This window comes from Polyodon spathula, chromosome 5 (genome assembly GCF_017654505.1).
Source record: "Polyodon spathula isolate WHYD16114869_AA chromosome 5, ASM1765450v1, whole genome shotgun sequence".
Taxonomy (NCBI): Eukaryota; Metazoa; Chordata; class Actinopteri; order Acipenseriformes; family Polyodontidae; genus Polyodon; species Polyodon spathula.
This window is the reverse complement of record NC_054538.1, coordinates 24,678,253-24,698,447: the sequence shown is the minus strand read 5'-3', so window position 1 is coordinate 24,698,447 and position 20,195 is coordinate 24,678,253. Positions and strand designations below refer to the sequence as shown.

Sequence of the window (20,195 nt, the reverse complement as noted above, 5' to 3'; positions counted from 1 at the left end):
CAATCACAAACAAAAACTAAAACTAAAAAAATAAATCAAAACCAGAATCTTAGAAGGCAATACCTTGTGCTTTCAGTTAAGTCAACCTGAGATGTCATCAGATAGGCTTTACTACCGAAGTAAGATCCTTGAGTTATTTTCGCTTTTTTGGCAATGTCTACACCAAGTAGAATATCAAAGCCCTTTTCATCACGAGCTGCTACTGGGATTCTTGTTGGACAAACCGTTTCTGGAGAGAAATAAAATGTGTGCAATGACTCATTTAGTAGCTACAACAGGACATTTCCCCAGCAACATTTTTGTCAGATTGTATAGCAGAGACGGAGAAGCTGAACAAATAAAGGCATACCCCTGGGTAAACTCCAGAACTTTTAAGAGTACCATTTTGACACTAGAGTCTCACTATTAGGTCGTTCATGTGCTTTAAATTACATTTATGGTATAGTTTTCAATATAAAAGTTTGTAATCTTTGGATCCAGAGTAATACAACTTTGTCAATAAAAGATCATTTAAAACATGTTTATGGAGAAATGAGATGGCCTTATGAGGTAGAAGCAATACATGTGTCATAACTACATTGTTATTCAATATCACATTTTTTCTTCAATATTAAAATAATAATCCCTATAAAATATATTTGAACCTAAAGTAAAAAAAATATATATATATATATATATATATATATATATATATATATATATATATATATCGATATGATTTCATGTATGAAATTTTAGACTGTACTGTAGAATATTTTACTATCAATATAATATATTTTGAAACACAATGATGAAATCGTTATCCAAGAGGATGAAGAATTTTCTTTTGCATTCTATGTTGCTTTCTCTCCAATTAATATAGTTTCGTTATCTGTATATGAATCATATTGAATTCTTTATCAAATATATTTTGTTTAAGAAATGGAGTTTGAAGTACAAACTGGGTATCATACAGAGCTTTTACTACAAACACCTAAATATGTTATTTATTACAGCAATATGTCATACTGACAGAGAAAATGTACATATTCCTTTAAGTAAGAAATAATAACATTGTATCAACACTGGTAAGAAAACAACAAAATAGCCAACCAGGAAAATTAACAAAAAAAATAAATAAATAAAACAATTGTTCACTTTTCAACATTCAGTGGATTCACTTTAAGCAGTGCTTTAAGAAATGTTTTGTTAAGGACATTTTTTTTTTCTTTTTAACCTATTTTTGGTTAAATAAATATCCCGTTCACATTTCTCAACCAAATACGAGCTTAAAAATGAATAACTGATAAATTACAGATAAGATGTGGAAGGATACAATTAAACAATTAATTAACATGCCAATAATTACCATTTCACTTTAAGTGTTAATTAATTAGTTAATAATAATATTTATTATATATAATAATAATAATAATAATAATAATAATAATAATAATACATTTTATTTATAGAGCGCTTTTCTCAGACCCAAAGCACTGTACAATACAAACATACAATATACAAAGATTCAGATAAAATATTAGTTCAATAAAAAAAATCAAAAGTTAAAATAAATCAGCAAACACTATCTTCAAAAAAATATTAAAATACAAATATATGTATATTACAAACCGTGAAAAAATGGCGAATCAAAAAATGAAAGGACTTGTGGTAAAGGATTATTATTATCAAAAAAATACTATTTTATGGAATATCTTACACTGTTTAACCTGAGAAGGATTGTAAGCAGTTCTTTCAACTTTATGGACAGGACCCTGTGAGTTAGATACTGTAAGTGAGGAGTACAAGGTTCATGGTCAATGCTGGGTTAAAATAATGGAACTGGGGGTTTTGTTTCTTTTGGCTTAAAGCTGAACTAATAGAGCCTGTAGTGAAAACTCCTGGCACGTAATACTTGACCTTTAGCCAGTATGCATTCCTTAAGAATCTCTTCTGGTGTGAAAGACAGAAAATGTGTCCTTTTCCCCAAATATAGGCATCTCTTTTTGACCTATCAAAGCCAACGTCAAGACACTATCATTGGGCAGTTTTTGTAGATTTCCCCATGTACTCTGAGGGTTAATTAAAGTAATGAGGAGGAACAGTGTGTTCAAATAACCCACAATTTTGGTCACTTTTATTCATCATTTTATTCTAATCCTATAATATCTTGCAAGTATGATCACAAGAGTGTATGAAACCTCAAACATGCCCCTGTGAGCAGACGCTTACATCCCTCCCACCCTGAACATTTGGCAAATAGCTGCAAGTATGAACAGCTAAATGTTTTCAGCAAAGGAAAATCCCTTTAGAAAATCATTTTTAAAACAAGTTATTTAGCAACAATGGAAAATTCTGAGACTGCTTGTCACAACATTTGGTTATTCTTAGAACTGTATAATTGCAAACAAAGCTATACAATTGGAACAGGATATTTTATCCATCATAATACAGTTCTGATTTACATTTATATTGTAAAGATTCCATTAATACCAATAACATTATTTGTAGTGATGTTCTATGTTCTAGGTTGTCAATAATGTTTATGGACACTGGTATAGTTGTTCCAGTCCTTTTTTTCATCCACTTTTTTATAGGCAGAACCTTGACTTAAGAATTAACTTAAGAATCTTTACCTATTTGTTATGAAAATGCTTATATAGCACCTGACCTCTAATTTCGGTGCATGGGCACAGATGAAGCAAATTAGTCTTTCTGCGCCATGCCATTAAATAGCCCCTAGGAATAAAAAATCAGTGTTCGATTCCCTATGTGCCACTTTTGATGGTACACAAATTGGAGTCTCCAATGTTGTAATGTGGCAGGTCGCCACTACAGTTGTTTATCTTTTTGTAACTGATTTTGTTTTAGGATGGCCCTCCCCGATTGTCCTTCCGTTTCCATCCTCCAGTCAGATATGTTGATTTGCTTCACCTGGATCTTTGTAAAGGCTGGGTTCCCAGGCAGCACTGGAACAGAGTGTAGAGAGAATAACAGGTTGTCGTGTCACCGGCACTAGTGTTGTGTAACTTTCTTCACAAAAGAATCTGACTGTTATATTTTTGCGAGTGTACGATTGTAAACCTAGCTTTGTGAGATCTACGAATAGCGGTCAAAGCATTCTTGGAATTATGAGGGGGCGTGAGTAAACTGATTTGGATATATCTTTAGTAATTGGATATTTAGCTACAATTGTGCTGGCTGTTGGGAGTAAATCCCTAAGGGAAGTGACTAAAGAAATGTACTGTTCAAAACTAAGCAAGTTTACATTTACTGTGGCTGGCTGATTGTAAATTGGCACACAGGCTTGGTATATGGTGTAATCCCTGACAGACTGTCGTTCTGTAGAATAAAGGTTTGTTTGTTTGTTTTAGTTTCCATTCCTAATTGTAAAGAAACACCCCTGATTTTGGCTTACTATGCATTGTGTTTAGTGGGAGGGTTTTTAAAGATAATATCCTGTGAAGCACTCGGCTTGGAATGTAATTGCTATAAATATAATAATAACAGACTCTGTAATTAAATATACCTGTATTTTGTTAGCGGGTGATAATTTACCCAGCAAACTACTTGTCTTGCTTTTTAGGTAAAACTAGTTGTATGGCAGTACTGCTTTGTGTGTGCTGTAATGAGATAGCTATATGTGGTTAAATAATGCCAAAATGTTTGCACTTTGCACTTTTACGGTTTTATTGGTTTGATACATTTTGATTTGCTATTACCATTATGAGTTTTGTTCTCTTCATTTGCATTTATGAATAAGTAATATTTGCACTTGTTATTTGCACATGTGTTCTATATCAGTACTAACCAGTACAGCGCAAAACTACTGTATTTCTTAAAGCTGCTAACTTTGTGTAGTAATTATTCAATGTTGTACACTTTATGTTAAGGTGCTGTTTATTAATGATTTATAAATATATAATAGATGCTGAATAACCATGTTATAGATTATTAATAAAGCATTGTAACTGATTTACAGCCATAGACAGAATTATGTTTAAACATCCCAAAGTACAATAGGTAGCTAAAAACTTTCCCTTTCATAAAAATGTATTTCTGTCTATGGCTATTGCATGGTTATAACCCATCTATAAGGCTTTATTAACATTCTATAACATGGTTATTAAATATATATTTATAAAATAGTTATGAAACATTAATTAGCAGCACATTAATATAAAGTGTTACTGTTGCTTTTATATAAAATTAGCTATCCTACTTGGATTGACCCACCTACTTTTAATGTCTATGTCTCAAATATACATTGTATGCCTTTATATTCTTGTCTCTGTGTGCCTTTTCTTCTCTGGTTACATCCCAGTTATGTACCAGTGCCCTTTAAAACGAACCTGTGAAAAACTTTGAATTATAAGGAGCTTAACTGGATTTGTTAATTAAAAGTACTCAAATTCTGAGGATGCAATTCGCTCGGTGATGTAGTCAGGCTACTGATTTTGATCCAGTGCCATTTACTGTAAGCACTTTCTCCTATCTCGGCCCCTGAGGAGGTGCTATAGTAATTTTATTGGATGCAGAGCTTCAGATAAGATGTGGGGAGGATATGGAACAACTATTCTAAGATCTCAACTGCTTGGATCCTATGTTCTGTCCAAAAAGGTATGGGTTGTTGTGTACTTGGGCAGAAATTGATTAGCCTTTCATTCTAAGTCCCTTCATATAAAAAATCAACAGTTTAACACAGTGTTAGCAGTAAGGAATATTTGACAACATCTATCTAGTCATTATTTTTCCACATTACTTCAGCGATCAGTCTCCTCTTTTAAATGTTTCTTTTTAACATATAAATTGTTTGGGCATTTTGTAGGGTGAGCTCAGGAGTGTTGCAGCTGTTCTCTTATCGTAGACTCCCTGATAACCGTTTAATTGATTTTATGTATTTCTTTCTATGTGTGATAGCTTTGTTTTTAACTTAGTTTATTCTTGACGGTTTTGTTTGCATGTTCAGAGATGCAAACGTCAGCCAGGCACTGTTTTCTTACCTTGCTTTTTGGTTTTAGTATGATAGTTTGTGACTTAGTTATAACAAGATTTTAATCTGTATCTGTTTTACAGCACACATGTTTTCACACAAGCCAGGTTGCTGCCTCTGGGGGAGGAGTCATCCGCCTGCTTGTTCTGTTCCTGGGGTTCATTTTAGACTTGGTCAAGAACATGGGTTTGTTTTCTTTGGATATTTGGCATATTTCTGAGCTGCACATTAAGTCATTACTTAATAGAGCAAGGTTGTAGCTTTATCTTTGTATTTCTTTTATGTTTTGTTGTTTGAGTATTTATTATAATTTATCACATGGTGGTGCTATTGGTCTGGACTGATGTGTTCAATAGGCAGGATGCTCCAGAGCGTTACGTACCGCTTTCTATTGAACGATCTGCACACCGAGAGTGCTTCCTAGCAGTAGCAAGTCAAGCTCAAAGCTGCCTCACTAGAGGTTCAAAATGGCCGACCCGCATTATCAGTGCGGTGGCTGCAAATTGATTTTTTTGTTTTTCAAATATGGACTTGTATGACCAACATGTGTGAGAAGTAATATTTGTTGTCCTTTTAGCTTTTTAAAACTGATTATGTTATTTTAAGTGATGACTGAATTAGAAAAGGAAACGTGCAATATTTATAACTTGACATATCTGACTTGCGCAAAAATATTTACAAAAAATTGCAAAACTCACTTAAAGCAGATGTTTTAATATATAGTATTGCTATTGCCTGATATATATATATATATATATATATATATATATATATATATATATATATATATATATATATACACATACACACACACACACACACACACACACACACACACACTTTTTTTCTCAATATAACTCGGAGAGAGTTTGAAATTGGCAGTTTTTTAAAATGTTATTTTACATTTTTCAAAATATGGGATGCATGGCTTATATGATGTTTAATGCATTCCACAACAAAATACATTATCTTTGGAAACAGCTATTTGGTGCCTTTGTGTAGATATACTGGGTTTTCATTTCTGATTTAAGGTTGACAAAATACACGAGCTAAAACAAAGTGGTCATATTCATGCCCATAGATGGCCTTTCTGCTTAGGCAGCAAAGGGTTAAGGGTCCTGGTTACTCTGGGTGTCTCCTGCCTTGGTGCTTCAGGCCTGTTTTTGTTTCTTCTTGTTTTTCAATGAAGTTAACTTTTCAGGGTTCCAACAGTTATTTGTTTTAATGGTTTTTTGCTCTCCTCATCCTGCAGCCATAATTTTCTTGTGTGTTATTAATAGAGTCCTGCTTGTAAAAGAGTGATAATTGTACTCTTTTGTCTCAGATATTTTATATCAGTCATAAGCTTGCACATGGGGGTGGTTGGGGGATGGGTGAAAAGTCATTCTATAGGTTCCTTTTTCGTAGTCAACTACTTAGCATTCTGCCCTTTTATGGGTGTACACCCTGAACGCTACACATGCATGTCCACTAATGTTTATCCCAGTGACTGGGGATATTCATCTCCCAAGATGACAGAAACAGGGTGCATATGGTGGTAGTAAATTATTGTGTTAAGCCAAGTTGTAGGAAGCTGCATCTAGTTCACTAATCACCACAGAGCCAATGGAGTCCAAATAGAGCAAGAGTCACATATTGCAGATCTTTAATTTGAAGAATAATTTTGGAGTAGCAACTAAGGTTTTTAGGGAGTAATATAGTAAATTAGTGATTAATTACCACAGCAATGATATAGTATCGTGATAGTGCAAAGGCATGCCATAATCCAAAGCTGGAAAAAGGACATCCTGGTGATTAAATAGACATGTGTTTTGACTCTTGAATGCTAAAAGAAAGACACCAATCGTTAAACAGCAGGGAGCATAAGAAGACTAACACAAACAATATACAAATACAGTATATGTGTAAACATGCAGATGTATATTAAAATGTGTTATACCTTCACAGAGCTTCTGCCTCATCAGTTCTCTGATTTTGGAAATCACTAAGTAGTCGTCGACATAAAACACATACGTGGACGAAGGCTTGTTAGCAATTGCTTTAAGTTCGGCTTCCTCTGTTTCTGATCCAACTCCAATTGCAAACAAAGTGATTCCGTTCTTCCTTGCTTCCTCTGCAGCATGTTTGACTTCATCCTGGGATTTTCCATCAGTCAGTACGACTGCTATTTTTGTTACACCATTATTAGCTCTGGCAGAGGGAGCAAACATATTTTCCTGGGCAAATTTTATCGCTATGCCAGTCCGGGTATTTCCCCCCATGTATTGTATTGATTCCATGGCTTTTATAAGTTCTTCGCTTGAAGCATATTTTCCAAATGGGATTTCCAAGAGAGGGTTATCGCTGTATTGAACAACCCCAACTTGTGTAAATGTTTGGCCAATATTAAAGTTAGTAGTAATATTGACAAGCCATCTTTTAATTATTTCAAAATTTGTATCCCCAACACTCCAAGAGCCATCTAATATAAAAACTAGATCACTAGGAGCAGTTCTGCAGCCTAGGAGAAGAGAAAAAAAATACATAAGGCAAACAATTTAAATAGCATGTCATACTTTATCTCCAAAATTGAAATTGGAAAAGTTAATACTGTTATAAATTTATACAATGTTATTTAATTGTAATTATATGATAACATTAAAATTCATATGAAATAGATATTAATTGTGAATTGAGCACATTTGTTATTAACCCTTTGCGGTCCATTTATTCAGCACCTGTCAGGAGTTTAAAAGTATTTTTTTCACAGTAAAACAGGTTTAAAAGGCACAGCATATCAACAGGACACTCAGTAATGCATCTCCAGCCCCGCCCCACCCCTTGTTCGCTGTATTTATCACATACCTCTTCATAGTCGTGCATACTGATAAATCATCTCCTGATCACTCTTTTTATCTCCAAACTCCTCAATAATGCAATCCAAGTCATTATTTTATTACTATAACATCTCAAAAAGCTTTGCAAATGTCTGTGATATTCTTTGTGATACTTCCGCTGGATGTGGAAGTAGCTATCTTGCAGGGGCTATGTGTATTGCTCAGATCCGCCCACATTTTTTTCAGCTTCTCTAGTCTTCTATCAGTCTCAATTGGCTAGAGACCTGTGCTTGACATGTTTTTTGATGATGCTGGACCGGAAAGGGAAAATTGTAATGTCGAACCTGGTCCGACATAGGACCGCAAAGAGTTAGACCCCAACCTATATTACAAAACGCCCCTGTCTCAAACTCAATGACAAACGCTTTGACTAAAAGTCTATTTATGTCATTAAAGACATTGAAAAAGGATAATTTGTCTTTAAATTGATTCAGTTTATTTTAGTGTTTCTAAACTGTTGATTGCTACATTATAGGCCCTACATTAATTAATTAAGAACAGCTGCACTGTTATCATAAACAGAAGGACAATATTAAATAAAAATGTAATTGTAAATATTCTGATAGTTCATATGTAATTACATTTTTATTTATGAAACCTTAAATAAAACAGTATTAAACACGTTTTCCCATTTAAACATTCAAAATAATAAATTAAACCACAAAGAACAAAGTTAGAGAATACAGCTTATATATATATATATATATATATATATATATATATATATATATATATATATATATATATATTATGTGTGTGTGTGTGTGTGTGTGTGTGTGTGTGTGTGTGTGTGTGTGTGTAGTATTTTTCTTTCTATTGTCTTTATACTGTTGGGTCTCAGTAAATAAGCCAGAAATCCATTTCACTGGCACAGTAAACTTTCTTACTTGATCTCATATCTTCATGTTGTGCTCCAATAAAATGATGAAGGGCCAGAAACAGGAAGGACTGAAGAAAAAACTTCAAGGACTTTGTTTTTTGTTCCATGCTGCATATATTTTCAAATGTCAAGCTCCACTTTAACCTTTAAAGAGAAACAGTGAAAGAAAGTATACAATGAAACCTGCAGTGTACCCGAATCTTGCACATCTACATGGGTTGGAAAACAAAAAATGAGCAGGTATCACCCAGTTGTATGTAAATAAATATTACACAAGTCACATCCCTGACCAGAGATAAAAGCAGCATCTCCTGCTACTGTACGTTTCACTCCCATGTTCAAGACAGCAGTTCAGTAAGACTTCGATAGAGGGCCATACTGAAGAACAGATTTCACACTCCCCAGATTCCCTGATAATAGGAAATATTATTCCTCAATAGTCAACCCTTTGTAGACCTTGCTGTTAGTTGCCCAATTACAACAGTAGCTGATCCTTCAAGATATTGGTAACACTTTACGTTGTGTCTCTAACCACTGTGAATTTACATAGTCGTTCCTTAGTAAATACATGTGTACTTACACATAATTACAGTGATATTATGCACAGTTACAATGTACTTAATGTGTAAATATTTTTGAACTCTCTCTCTCTCTCTCTCTCTCTCTCTCTCTCTCTCTCTCTCTCTCTCTATATATATATAATAGTATATAGTGCTAAAGATTTACGCATAAACTGCATTGCAACCATGTGTAAGTACACATGTAACTACTATGTAAATACAGAGTAATTCGAGATAATTAATGTAAAGTGTTACACAGAAATATTTTGCAAAAGGTGCAACAACAACCTGATGATTCTTGAATTCTTGAATCCCATTCTTGTGGGATTCTCACAAGCACTGTTTGTGGAATTCTGACATGCAGTGTCTGGATATCTGCATAGTCTGTGTGTCCTCCTGATGGTGAACACTCTGTGAGTAACACAGGGCACTTTGTAGATCAGCTACAAGTCCAAAAGCCCACTGAGACACAAGGGAGTTCCCATATAAACATACTATAGTACCACCAACAACACTATTGTTTCCTATTCACTAGCCAACACCAAAGAGATGACGAAGGGAAGGGTGTATGGGCATGATTTTGAATGCAACTGCAATGTCTATTTTGTAAGTTCCCCAGCTGGATGATTTTATGGAATGGATAGCATTGGGTTTTCCCAGCTTTTTCTGGAGAAAAAATGACTCGAGACCTGTGCTTTACGTCTTTTTGATGATGTCAGACAGCCACAGAGCTTTGGCAGAAACAGTTTGATCAGAAAACTGCAAAGCGGCAGGGAAACGCAACTCAACCTGGATACAGTGCGCACCAAGTAACACACGCAACAGAAAGCCTTTTTATGTTATTTTTGTAAATAATTATTAGTTTTTACAATTTTGTATGTAGAGTGTCTATAGAAAGTCTACACCCCCTTGAACTTTTTTCACATTTTTTTTTGTGTCAGTGCCTCAGATTTTCATGCATTTATGAGGATTTGTTTCCACTTGTCTACACACCATACTCCACAATGAAAATACAAAACTGAACGATCATAATTGGATAAGTCTCCACCGTACTGAGTTAAAATTTGGTGGAAGCACCTTTGGCAGCAATTATAGCTGTGAGTCTGTTGAGATAGGTCTCTACCAACTTTGCACACCTAGATTTGGCAATATTTGACCATTCTTCTTTACAAAACTGTTCAAGCTCTGTCAAGTTCCTTGGGGAGTGTTGATGGACAGCAAACTTCAAGTAATACCACAAATTTTCGATTGGATTTAGGTTGGGGCTCTGACTGGGCCACTCAAGGACATTTACCTTTTTGTTCCTTAGCCACTCCACTGTAGCTTTGGCTGTGTGCTTTGGGTTGTTGTCATGCTAAAAGATGAACTTCCATCCCAGTTTCAGCTTTCTTGCAGAGGGCAGCATGTTGTCATCAAGGACTTCTCTGTACTTTGCTCCATTCATTTTCCCTTCTATCCTGACAAGTTACCCAGTCTTCCTGGTGATGAGAAATATCCCCATAACATGATGCTGCCACCACCATGCTTCACAGTAGGGATGATGTTCTTTGGGTGACACGCTGTCTTAGGTTTGTGCCAAAAATAACGCTTTGCATTTAGGCCAAAAAGTTCAATTTTAGTTTCATCAGACCACAAATCGTTTTGCCACATGGTTACAGAATCTCCTGAAAGTTTTTTTGCATACTTCAAATGGGATTCAAGGTGGGCTTTCTTGAGTAATGGCTTCCTTCTTGCAACCCTACCATACAGGCCAGATTGGTGGAGTGCTTGGGATATTGTTGTCACATGCACACTTTGACCAGTCTTGGCCATAAAAGTCTGTAGCTCTTGTAAAGTTGCCATTGGCCTCTTGGTAGCCTCTCTGATCAGTCTCCTTCTTGCACTGTCATCCAGTTTGGAGGGACGGCCTGATCTAGGCAGGGTCTTGGTGGTGCCATACACCTTTCACTTCTTAATAAACGTCTTGACCGTGCTCCAAGGGATATTCAAGGCCGTTGATATTTTTTTAAATATCTGTGCCTTTCAACAACTTTGTCCCGGAGTTCTTTTGAAAGCAACTTGGTGCTCATGGTTGAGTCTTTGCTTTGAAATGTACTACCCAGCAGAGGGAATCTACAGGAACTGCTGAATTTATCCTGAAATCATGTGAATCACGAAAATTTAATATAGGTGGAGGCTACTTAATTTGGTGTGTGATTGTGAAGGCGATTGATTATACCTGAGATAATTTAGGATTACTATTACAATGGGGGTGGACGCTTATCCAACCAATTTCAGTTTTTATTTTTAATGAATTATCTACAACCTTCTAGAATATTTTTTTCACTTGGAAGTTGTGAGGTAGGATGTGTAGATAAATAATAATACAAAAAATTGAATCCATTTTAATTCCAACACAACACAAGGTGAAATTTTTGAAAGGGGGTGTAGACTTTCTATAGGCCTTGTACATATAGCAGTTTATACTTGTTTACACAATATCTTCTTTTGAAATGTTTATTTTATTACAGTTTTTCATTTTTTTACATCATGCATTATATGCGCTAATTTTATGTTTATTTTTTCATTTAAATATGGTGTTTCTGCTATGCAAATGTTAGCTATGACGTTCATAAGTAAAACTTTTGAGTTGTATCTGATAGTTTGTGTTTCATTTTCATATCGAAGCTGTTTAAAATGTACCCGTCAAAATGACTACTGCTGGCGGTTCTAGGTAGCAACATAAACATGGCGGTTCTAGTGTTAACCCTTTGAGTAGTATGAACGTACCGTTCTTCAACTTTAAACTTGAATTACTGAACCTTCAAAACCCCTGATCACATGATATTGTAGCATAAGGTTTCTGTAACACCTTTTATTGGTCTCTTGCAGCCTCTGCCAGATATTGACTGAATTACATATAATTATCCCATTCACAAAAATGTCAACAGTGTTTGTAAACAGACAACAATCACTCAGTGAGAAAGAGGTATTAGTAATAATACTGAATTCAGATTCCGATTTAAATTAAAATACATACAATTCTTCCACTGAATCAGATGTCATTTAGTGTGTCAGTGAAGACATAAACGAATAATATTTATTATCAATATTAAGTTACATCGAAGAGGTGGTGCCAAGCTCTGTGCTTTGCTCCATGCTTCAGGGAGAATCATACGCTGAAGCATTAGACACTCTCACTCACTCCGCCCCCACAACCTGTTTACCCGGATATGATTTATTCATATATATGTGTGTGTGTGTGTGTGTGTGTGTGTGTGTGTGTGTGTGTGTGTGTGTGTATAAATGTTTTATTTATTTTATCAGTATTCATTACAAACATACAAACATATAGCTTTCAGCTAGTTTGTACGCTGTACTCGTAATAATCAAACGCATGCAGAAGGCAGAAGAAGAAAGAAAAAAAAAAGCTGACTCCCATAGGACCGGCAGTGCATTTTAGAACTCACTACTCAAAGGGTTAATAATTTGTGTTATAGAAAGTCCTATGCAGGTTTCATAACAATTGGACAAGCAGATCTCCACTGTCTTTTCGATTGCTGATGACATACACATCATCACTAGTAGAGGATCATGTAAATAATGATTTGTTTGTTTGTTTTTGTAAATATTAGGGTTTGTTGTGTAGGATTTTTGTTTGCGCGCGCGTGTGTGTGTGTGCAGTGTATGTTGGGTGTGTTTTGTAGTGGTGATTGGCAGGAACAGGGTTAAGTCCTATCCCTGTCAAATACATGTGAGAATGTGGCCAGCTGTTGATTGAATGATTAATTGTTAATCAACCATGGCCACATGGTATATAAGGGAGATAAACAGCTCCATTGTCTGGAAAGCCTGGGGAAGACAGACATACTCCCATGTTTACGTTCTTCACTGTGATAGCACAGCTTGGGTGAGGGTTATTTTTGTTTTATGACTGTGTATTGCAAGACTGGTTTTATTTAACTTTTTTTATGTGCCCGTTTGGGTTTTGTTTGCTTTAAATAAATACGAGCTTGAAGCGTTTAAACTGCAACCAACTGTCTCGGAGTCTTCCTCCAGCCCTGGCCACCTGCGTTATCCTTTCACAGGGATGTAATGCTTTATACAGACTGTCCATTTAATAGAAATGTTATTGATATCATACTGTTTGTATGAGATGGTAAGGACTGCACATTAAGATCAGCTGTAACTATACATGAAGAGTGAGTGGTAGAAGAACCTATGCTACATGGGTTTATGCTAAAGCCACTAATATGACTATGACAACTCCTACTACAACTAATAATAATAATAATAATAATAATAACTAGTTACCAGCAACTTTATGGTTTCCAGTACCAGTACCATTACCAAACACTTTAGCAAATAGTACAAAATGCCAGTACCAGTACCAGCACCAAACACTTTAGCAAATAATGCAGAATACCAGTACCAGTACCAACACCAAACACTTTATCAAATAGTTCAGAATTCCATTTTTTAAATAGTAACCATATGTGCACTCTGAGGAGTTATAAGCCAGTTTTACATTTGACCTTTAGGAAAGGTCAGAGGTCACAGGCAATGACATTTATTGACAGAGCATATATGGGTTACTTTGTGTTCCATAGTAACCATGGCCCTATCTGCACTATATAAGCAATACTCTATGATCATATGTGCCATTGGGTTTGTTTCAATCGGACTAGTGGTTTGGGAGAAGAAGATCTTTGTAGTTTGTGATTATGACGTCTGTACCATGCGATTTTGATGTCATGCAGCATCTACCAGCCTACCGAATCTGGTGAGTTTTCAAGCAGCAGAATGCATAGGGAGCATTATAATATGAAACAAGACATGAAAGCGAAATATTAGCAGCTGTGAAAACTTTGCGACTTCCAGTGCCAGCAGGCGAAAGCCAGGATAGGATAATCAATCTCATGACTCAATGCGCGTATCCATGAGTCGGAGTCAATGCATGTATCCCTATAGCCGCCATTATTGGAGAGTTGTGGAAGCAACGGAGACGTGACAATGATGTAAACTCACTGCTGCAAAGCACAGACAAGCAAGCATCAGACAAATAGCAGAAACTGACCTTTCCTGTAATAAATCTGACAACCAATATCAATTCTCAGTACCAAACCACTAAAAAAACTTTCAGAGGCTGTATTTTTTGCATTTTACAGTTTCAAAATGTGTTTCTGCGCTCTCATATTTATGACAGTAATCTCTCTCCATACTGAAACTATTATCCTTTCTGTATGTACTGCCCTTACACACATCTGCTTGCAAAACCCACTGAGAAAAGTTTCTTGCCGAACGTAAACAGTAATTACTTAACGATACTTATTTGCACTTATGTAGGTACAAGTGTCAAAACTAAAATAAAATGCCATTATGTACACTTACGGAACACATGAACCATATAAAAAGATCAAAATCCAATTGTACCTCTGTGAAGCGGCTGTTGGTTTTCTGCCAAGTTTCAGTTGAAATGCTCATCGATTGTGCCGACAATCATCTAGGCTGCCTGAGCTACACATTTGCAGATTTTTTAGCTAGAACCATAAGGGTAAAATAAAACGCAAGCAAATTTTTTTTTTGAGGCTGTATTTTTTTGCATTTTACAGTTTCAAATTGTGTTTCTGCACTCTTATATTTTTGACAGTAATCTCACTCCATACTTCAGAAGCTGTAAACCTGGGAGGCGGGAGCGTGCTGCGGCGGATTTATTGCCAGATTGTCCAGGAAGCGAATGCAGTCACCATTCCAGAATTCAGTTCTGCAGAGAAAGAAAAGTAAGCTGAGGCGATTTCAAATCTAAATTGATAATCAGATTTACATGATTAAATTGGATTCTTGCCGGGCTATGTAGCGTTACATGACTGAAAACAGGTGAGACGGCTTTGTCCAGTGGTATCAAGGGTATAATGGTCAACGCTGTTGGTCAGCTGTGTTGAGACAGGCAAACAAAAAAAAAATGCAAGACAGAGAGCAAACTCAAGGCTTGGGGTTTTAAATAGGGGATTAACAGATGTTATTGGTAGGTGGGAAGTTGGGGGAGAAGCCCTTGTTCATGACCCCCGAATAACACACATGTTTATAAAAGTATACTACACTATATGCAATACTTTATTATAGGAAACTGTATTCTGAAAGTGGATGTGGAGAAACACTGGATTTTGGAATTGCTGTTTTTATAAATAATTTGGGTAAAGAAAAAAAAAGGAAAACAGGCCTCATTTTTAATTATAAGACTGCAATCTCCCCCTTGAAATCACTTTGAAACCTGCTTCACTCTGGGAGTGCAGGGATGCTCTTGCTGCTAAAGTACTTGTATTAGGAGGGGTTATACATGACAGTTTCAAGCTCTGTTAAAGCTAGCTCAAGAAGCAAATGGAATAAAAAAAAATGCTTTTCATCAGATATCTATTTTCAACATCGGTTTTGTAGGGTAAAAAAACATTTTAAATCATTTTAAATGACACTACACTTTTAAAGGGTGCCGTTAATTGAGAATGGAAAGGAACAACCTGTTGCAGCTCTTTTGGCATTCTGACACTAGCGGAATAAAATCTATTGCAGACTTTGCAGCTTTAAATACAAAACATATGGCTAAATGCTAGAATTTATTAATTTGAAAAGCTAATTAGATTTGTTATAGATGTGAGAGGCACAGAAAACACGAAGAAAATCCAGGAATTAGATTTGCAAAATATCAGCTAAAATATTTGCATAAGGATGCATCTGTGCAGCATGTTCTAGATAAATGCATTAATATGATTCTATAAATTCAATTCAATTCAATTCAATTAAACCCAGGCTTTAAAAAAACACAACACAAAGTTCTATTGTTAAATTTTTACTACACAGGCAGGGGTTGTGTATAAACTGACAGCCTCAGTTTCGAAGTTGGCTACACTTTAAAATAAGTGGCAGTAATTCAATATTCATTATGTTCAAACCAGAATATTCCCTATTGAATACACTTGAAGCCAATCCAAAATACGTGTACATATTGGTCATAGTTTAAACTGTGTTCTTATTTCTGATTCAAGTATGTGAATGTAATACTAAATCAAAATGGTCTGATTAATGGATGAGTACAGTATATCCCATTACCTTCTCTGGCCTGTAGGGCTCAGCAGTATTCGTGACAGCAGTCACAGTCGGCTATAACCAATATTAAATAATTTGAGCCACAGCAAGACGTATTTAATAGGTGGGGACTAGACACAAACCAGCTACCTCACAATACCCAAGCAATGACACACACTTCACAGTCTGTATCACTCTGCAAAAGAGCCAGGCTTGGTTGATTTCTCAAATTATATAGTTGCCTTTCAGGATGAGATGTATTTTCAAGCTTGTATCTTTTTACTTTGGCTCCCCTTCAGGAATACCCATGAAAGCAGTCCAAGTTAAATCTGCACTATCGATTCTTATTGTTGTTCGGTTTAGATTTCACACCTAGGGTGTACAACTAATTTAATTTTGCCCACTACAGGCATTCTTTACTTTATAATGCAGCTGACATTAACAATAGAATCATTATTTAAACATATAAGAACTGAAAGGTAAAAGTATGAGCCAGATATTAGTGAAAAACCTTCATTCCTGTTGTTATCAATTGCAGTTCTCACTATACATAAGGTAATAAAATTGATAAATACTTCTGAAAAGTATTTACCCTACACAGCGTTTTTAATCAACAAAAATGTACTACTAAAATCTATCTATGACAACTACGTAATGTCTTGAAAGATGTCTGTGTATTCCTGCATTTAATCTTTTAACAGCGTATACTACAATGTGACCACGTTTTTTCTATACTGTGTGACCTCAGGTCAGCATATACGTGAAGAGTTATACCATTACTCAATGGGCACTCAACTAACAGTTTCTTGGGCTGCGGCTGTGAGGTAGCTGGAAAACACTGCACCTGCAGAGGCACCCACCATGGCTTCCCCTTTGTCTTCTCAAGCTGGATATTTTTACATCATTGCATATTCCACATGGAACCTATTTGTACAGTCAGACAGTGAAATCCCAACTTGAAAGTGTACCAGACACATGTGCCTTTACCCTTCTGACTGCAACAAAATTACCACGCATCACCACAATAGTAGATTAAAAATGCAAAATGACTTTGTGTAAAAAAGAATCCTGTTATATCTACATTACAGTAAGATCAGACATATCCAGATTACACTGCAAAATCTAGATACACATCTATGCGATATGTTAAAGCTTACAGGTCATAGTTTGATAAACACCAATCAAGATACTTGTATCCTTGTAGGGACTGGTGTCTGGCTAACAGCTTGATAAAACATAATATAATATAGGCAGCATATCTTCTCCATAATAAGGCTTCTATCTAGCAATCCAAATGATTATTTGCCAAATCAAAGTAAGTGCATTTGGAAAATAGAAGATAAGATGCAGCAGTACATATAACCAATTATCCCATTGCACTCCACTGTGAACCATCCAACCTGCATCCCTATATGGAATAACAGGCCACATTTAAATAGCTAATTACCATATTATTTATTATTGGACGTTTGCACCACAAACCCACCACACAACTATCCATTTTTATCTTAACTGCTACTGTTAAAGTGCACGCTGAACATTAGATCTGTTTGAGTCAACGTCCCAGGGCTCAAATTGGGAGAGGTGGTATCAAAATAGTTTCTCATAGACTTGTCATTTTGATAGTAAAATCTTGTCTCATCTACAGGTTTACTCTGGTATTTGCTGTGTGCCAACATGATACAATATTGATCTTTTATTAGACATGTGTGGAGCGGGCAACGTGAAAGATTTTACAATAAGCCTTATGCATTATCAAAAATATGTTTTAGACATTAGTATAACATATGGGAACCTTCAAGGGGTTATAAGTCGGACCTGGGGAAGTATTTGAACTGCTCATTTGTGAATTTAGTCCTACAGATATCAGTTTAGACTCAATCAAGCCTATACAAATAGCAATTATTAAAACCAGATTATAAACTGACTTCTGTGACATGATCATTTCACAAACATTATTTGTTCAGAATATATTCTATTGTTATTTCTGATACCATAATGGTTTGTTCTGTTTATGGTTCTGGGGTATTTTTCAAACTTTTCTGTATGAGTTTTTTTTTTTTTTTTTTTTATCTATCTGTAGTTTTTTTAAGGTGTTAAACAGAACTGTAAAAATATTGCATTCTGATTGGATAACCAGTGGACTTAACTATTTTTTTACATTAAACTTACTTTATAATGAAGTTTGCATTCAATGGGAGAAGTGTTGGGTGCTGCATCTCTAATGGCAAATATTGCCTAACAATTCTGCCATTGAATAAACCTCCTCATTCCACTCAAATCAAGTGACAAGGTGACTTTTTAATTCTGATAGCGGAATAGTTGATTTGTATATAATGAGGATATGATATATATTAAATACCAGGCAGTTAGAATTGTCAAGTGTGCTCAAAGCAAGTTTAAAGACAGATACAGAGAAAAATGATGAGTCAATATTGGACCACCAGAATGTTTTATTTCTACTGAAAGTATCGTTTAAGACATACACTAGCAACAACCCCTCCCAGTCCAGTCTAGTGCTCATTTAATTTGTCCTTGTCTTGTGCCTCAGGTATTATAACTGCCATGGTGGTAATGCTCCATAGGCTAGGTATTACTAGTATTACATTTTTTTAATTTTCTTTTGCAAAGATGTTTTTGCATATTTACTTTATATCAGCAGCTGCCTTTTAAGCATGCTCTGTTATTTTGCCAGGATAACACGATAACTAACTGCAGCCAAGTTTCAAAGGCTCCAGAATGGAGGCCAAAATATTATGTCAGCGTGCTGTTAAATTTGATGTAAAATAACCAATAATGATGTTACATGTATTATCTTTTCTTGCGGTGTATTTAAAATGGGTATTATATTAAATATTGTTAAATTAACTTAAGTTGAATATGTGAATGTTACAATCTTATAGTTTAAAATAAAAGACAACCAATTAGTAATGTTTCAGTGTAAACAATATTTTAATTTCTACAACTGTTCCTGACACGAACATTGAACTACAAATTGCCTCTTTAAGAATATTTAACCCAAAGAAAACAAAAAAAAAAACAACACATAGTTTTCTCCATTCATTTCATGCATGCGAAAGGCATACTGGCACATGTATGAGAGATTAAATAAGCACTGCCTAATATCTTCAGTATGCTTTTGATCAAGCACACATTCCCAGTTTGCATTCTTTATAATCTGAAAATAGTAAATGCAAAACAATCCTTTTTTTATTGAGAAGTTAGCAAACCAAACGTATTCAACATCTAGATTTTTTTTTTTGATGTTTCACGTATTTTTCAAACAATATAGTGCAAAGCATGATAATAAAGAAAAGCACAACAATAAATACATGAATTCATAATTTACTCAAATTTTTGTTTTCACTATATAAACCTTATATTTTCTTGCTAACCAGTAAGACCTGTTACTTTAACATGACCTACAAAAAAACAAAGATAGTGCTAATTTCATTCAACTCAATATCCACTGAATATATGATCCACTTTATTACACTTACCAGAATCCGAGTTAGTGGATCACGGGCTCCTTGCAGTTAACATGTCACCTCTACATTGACTTGTAATTGGCACTACTGAGCAGATGTGATCTGGGCTGCTGTACGAGAGCTTTGCTGCTGCAGTTTTTAGAATAATGCCTGCCCTTTCTGCCTGATCTCTTTCACAGTGACTCCTTCTGGCACACTGCCATTTGCAATTACCATGGGGGAGTGGCTCAGATAAGGATAAGTTTAACACTAACAAATTGTGACTTTGTTCTTTGTAACATGAATAACTGTTCCCAGGCTGGGATGTCACTCCTACAAGCTTTAAAATTATAATAAGAATGTGAGTTTCTGGAAAAACAG

At 35.3% G+C, this 20,195-nt stretch overlaps 1 protein-coding gene across 1 annotated transcript in view; it reads right to left on the bottom strand.

Annotated features, from left to right (window-relative positions):
• Positions 1 to 19,962, bottom strand: part of LOC121316384 (collagen alpha-1(XXI) chain-like) — a 90,121-nt gene extending 70,159 nt beyond the window's left edge. The window contains exons 1-5 of the mRNA XM_041251462.1: positions 19,848 to 19,962; positions 14,934 to 15,031; positions 8,736 to 8,872; positions 6,912 to 7,472; positions 64 to 229 (exon numbers count right to left, since the gene is read on the bottom strand). Coding sequence (XP_041107396.1) covers positions 64 to 229; positions 6,912 to 7,472; positions 8,736 to 8,835 — 827 coding nt within the window. The 5' untranslated portion in view covers positions 8,836 to 8,872; positions 14,934 to 15,031; positions 19,848 to 19,962. The remainder of the gene's footprint in view (positions 1 to 63; positions 230 to 6,911; positions 7,473 to 8,735; positions 8,873 to 14,933; positions 15,032 to 19,847) is intronic.
• Positions 19,963 to 20,195: the final 233 nt, after the last annotated feature.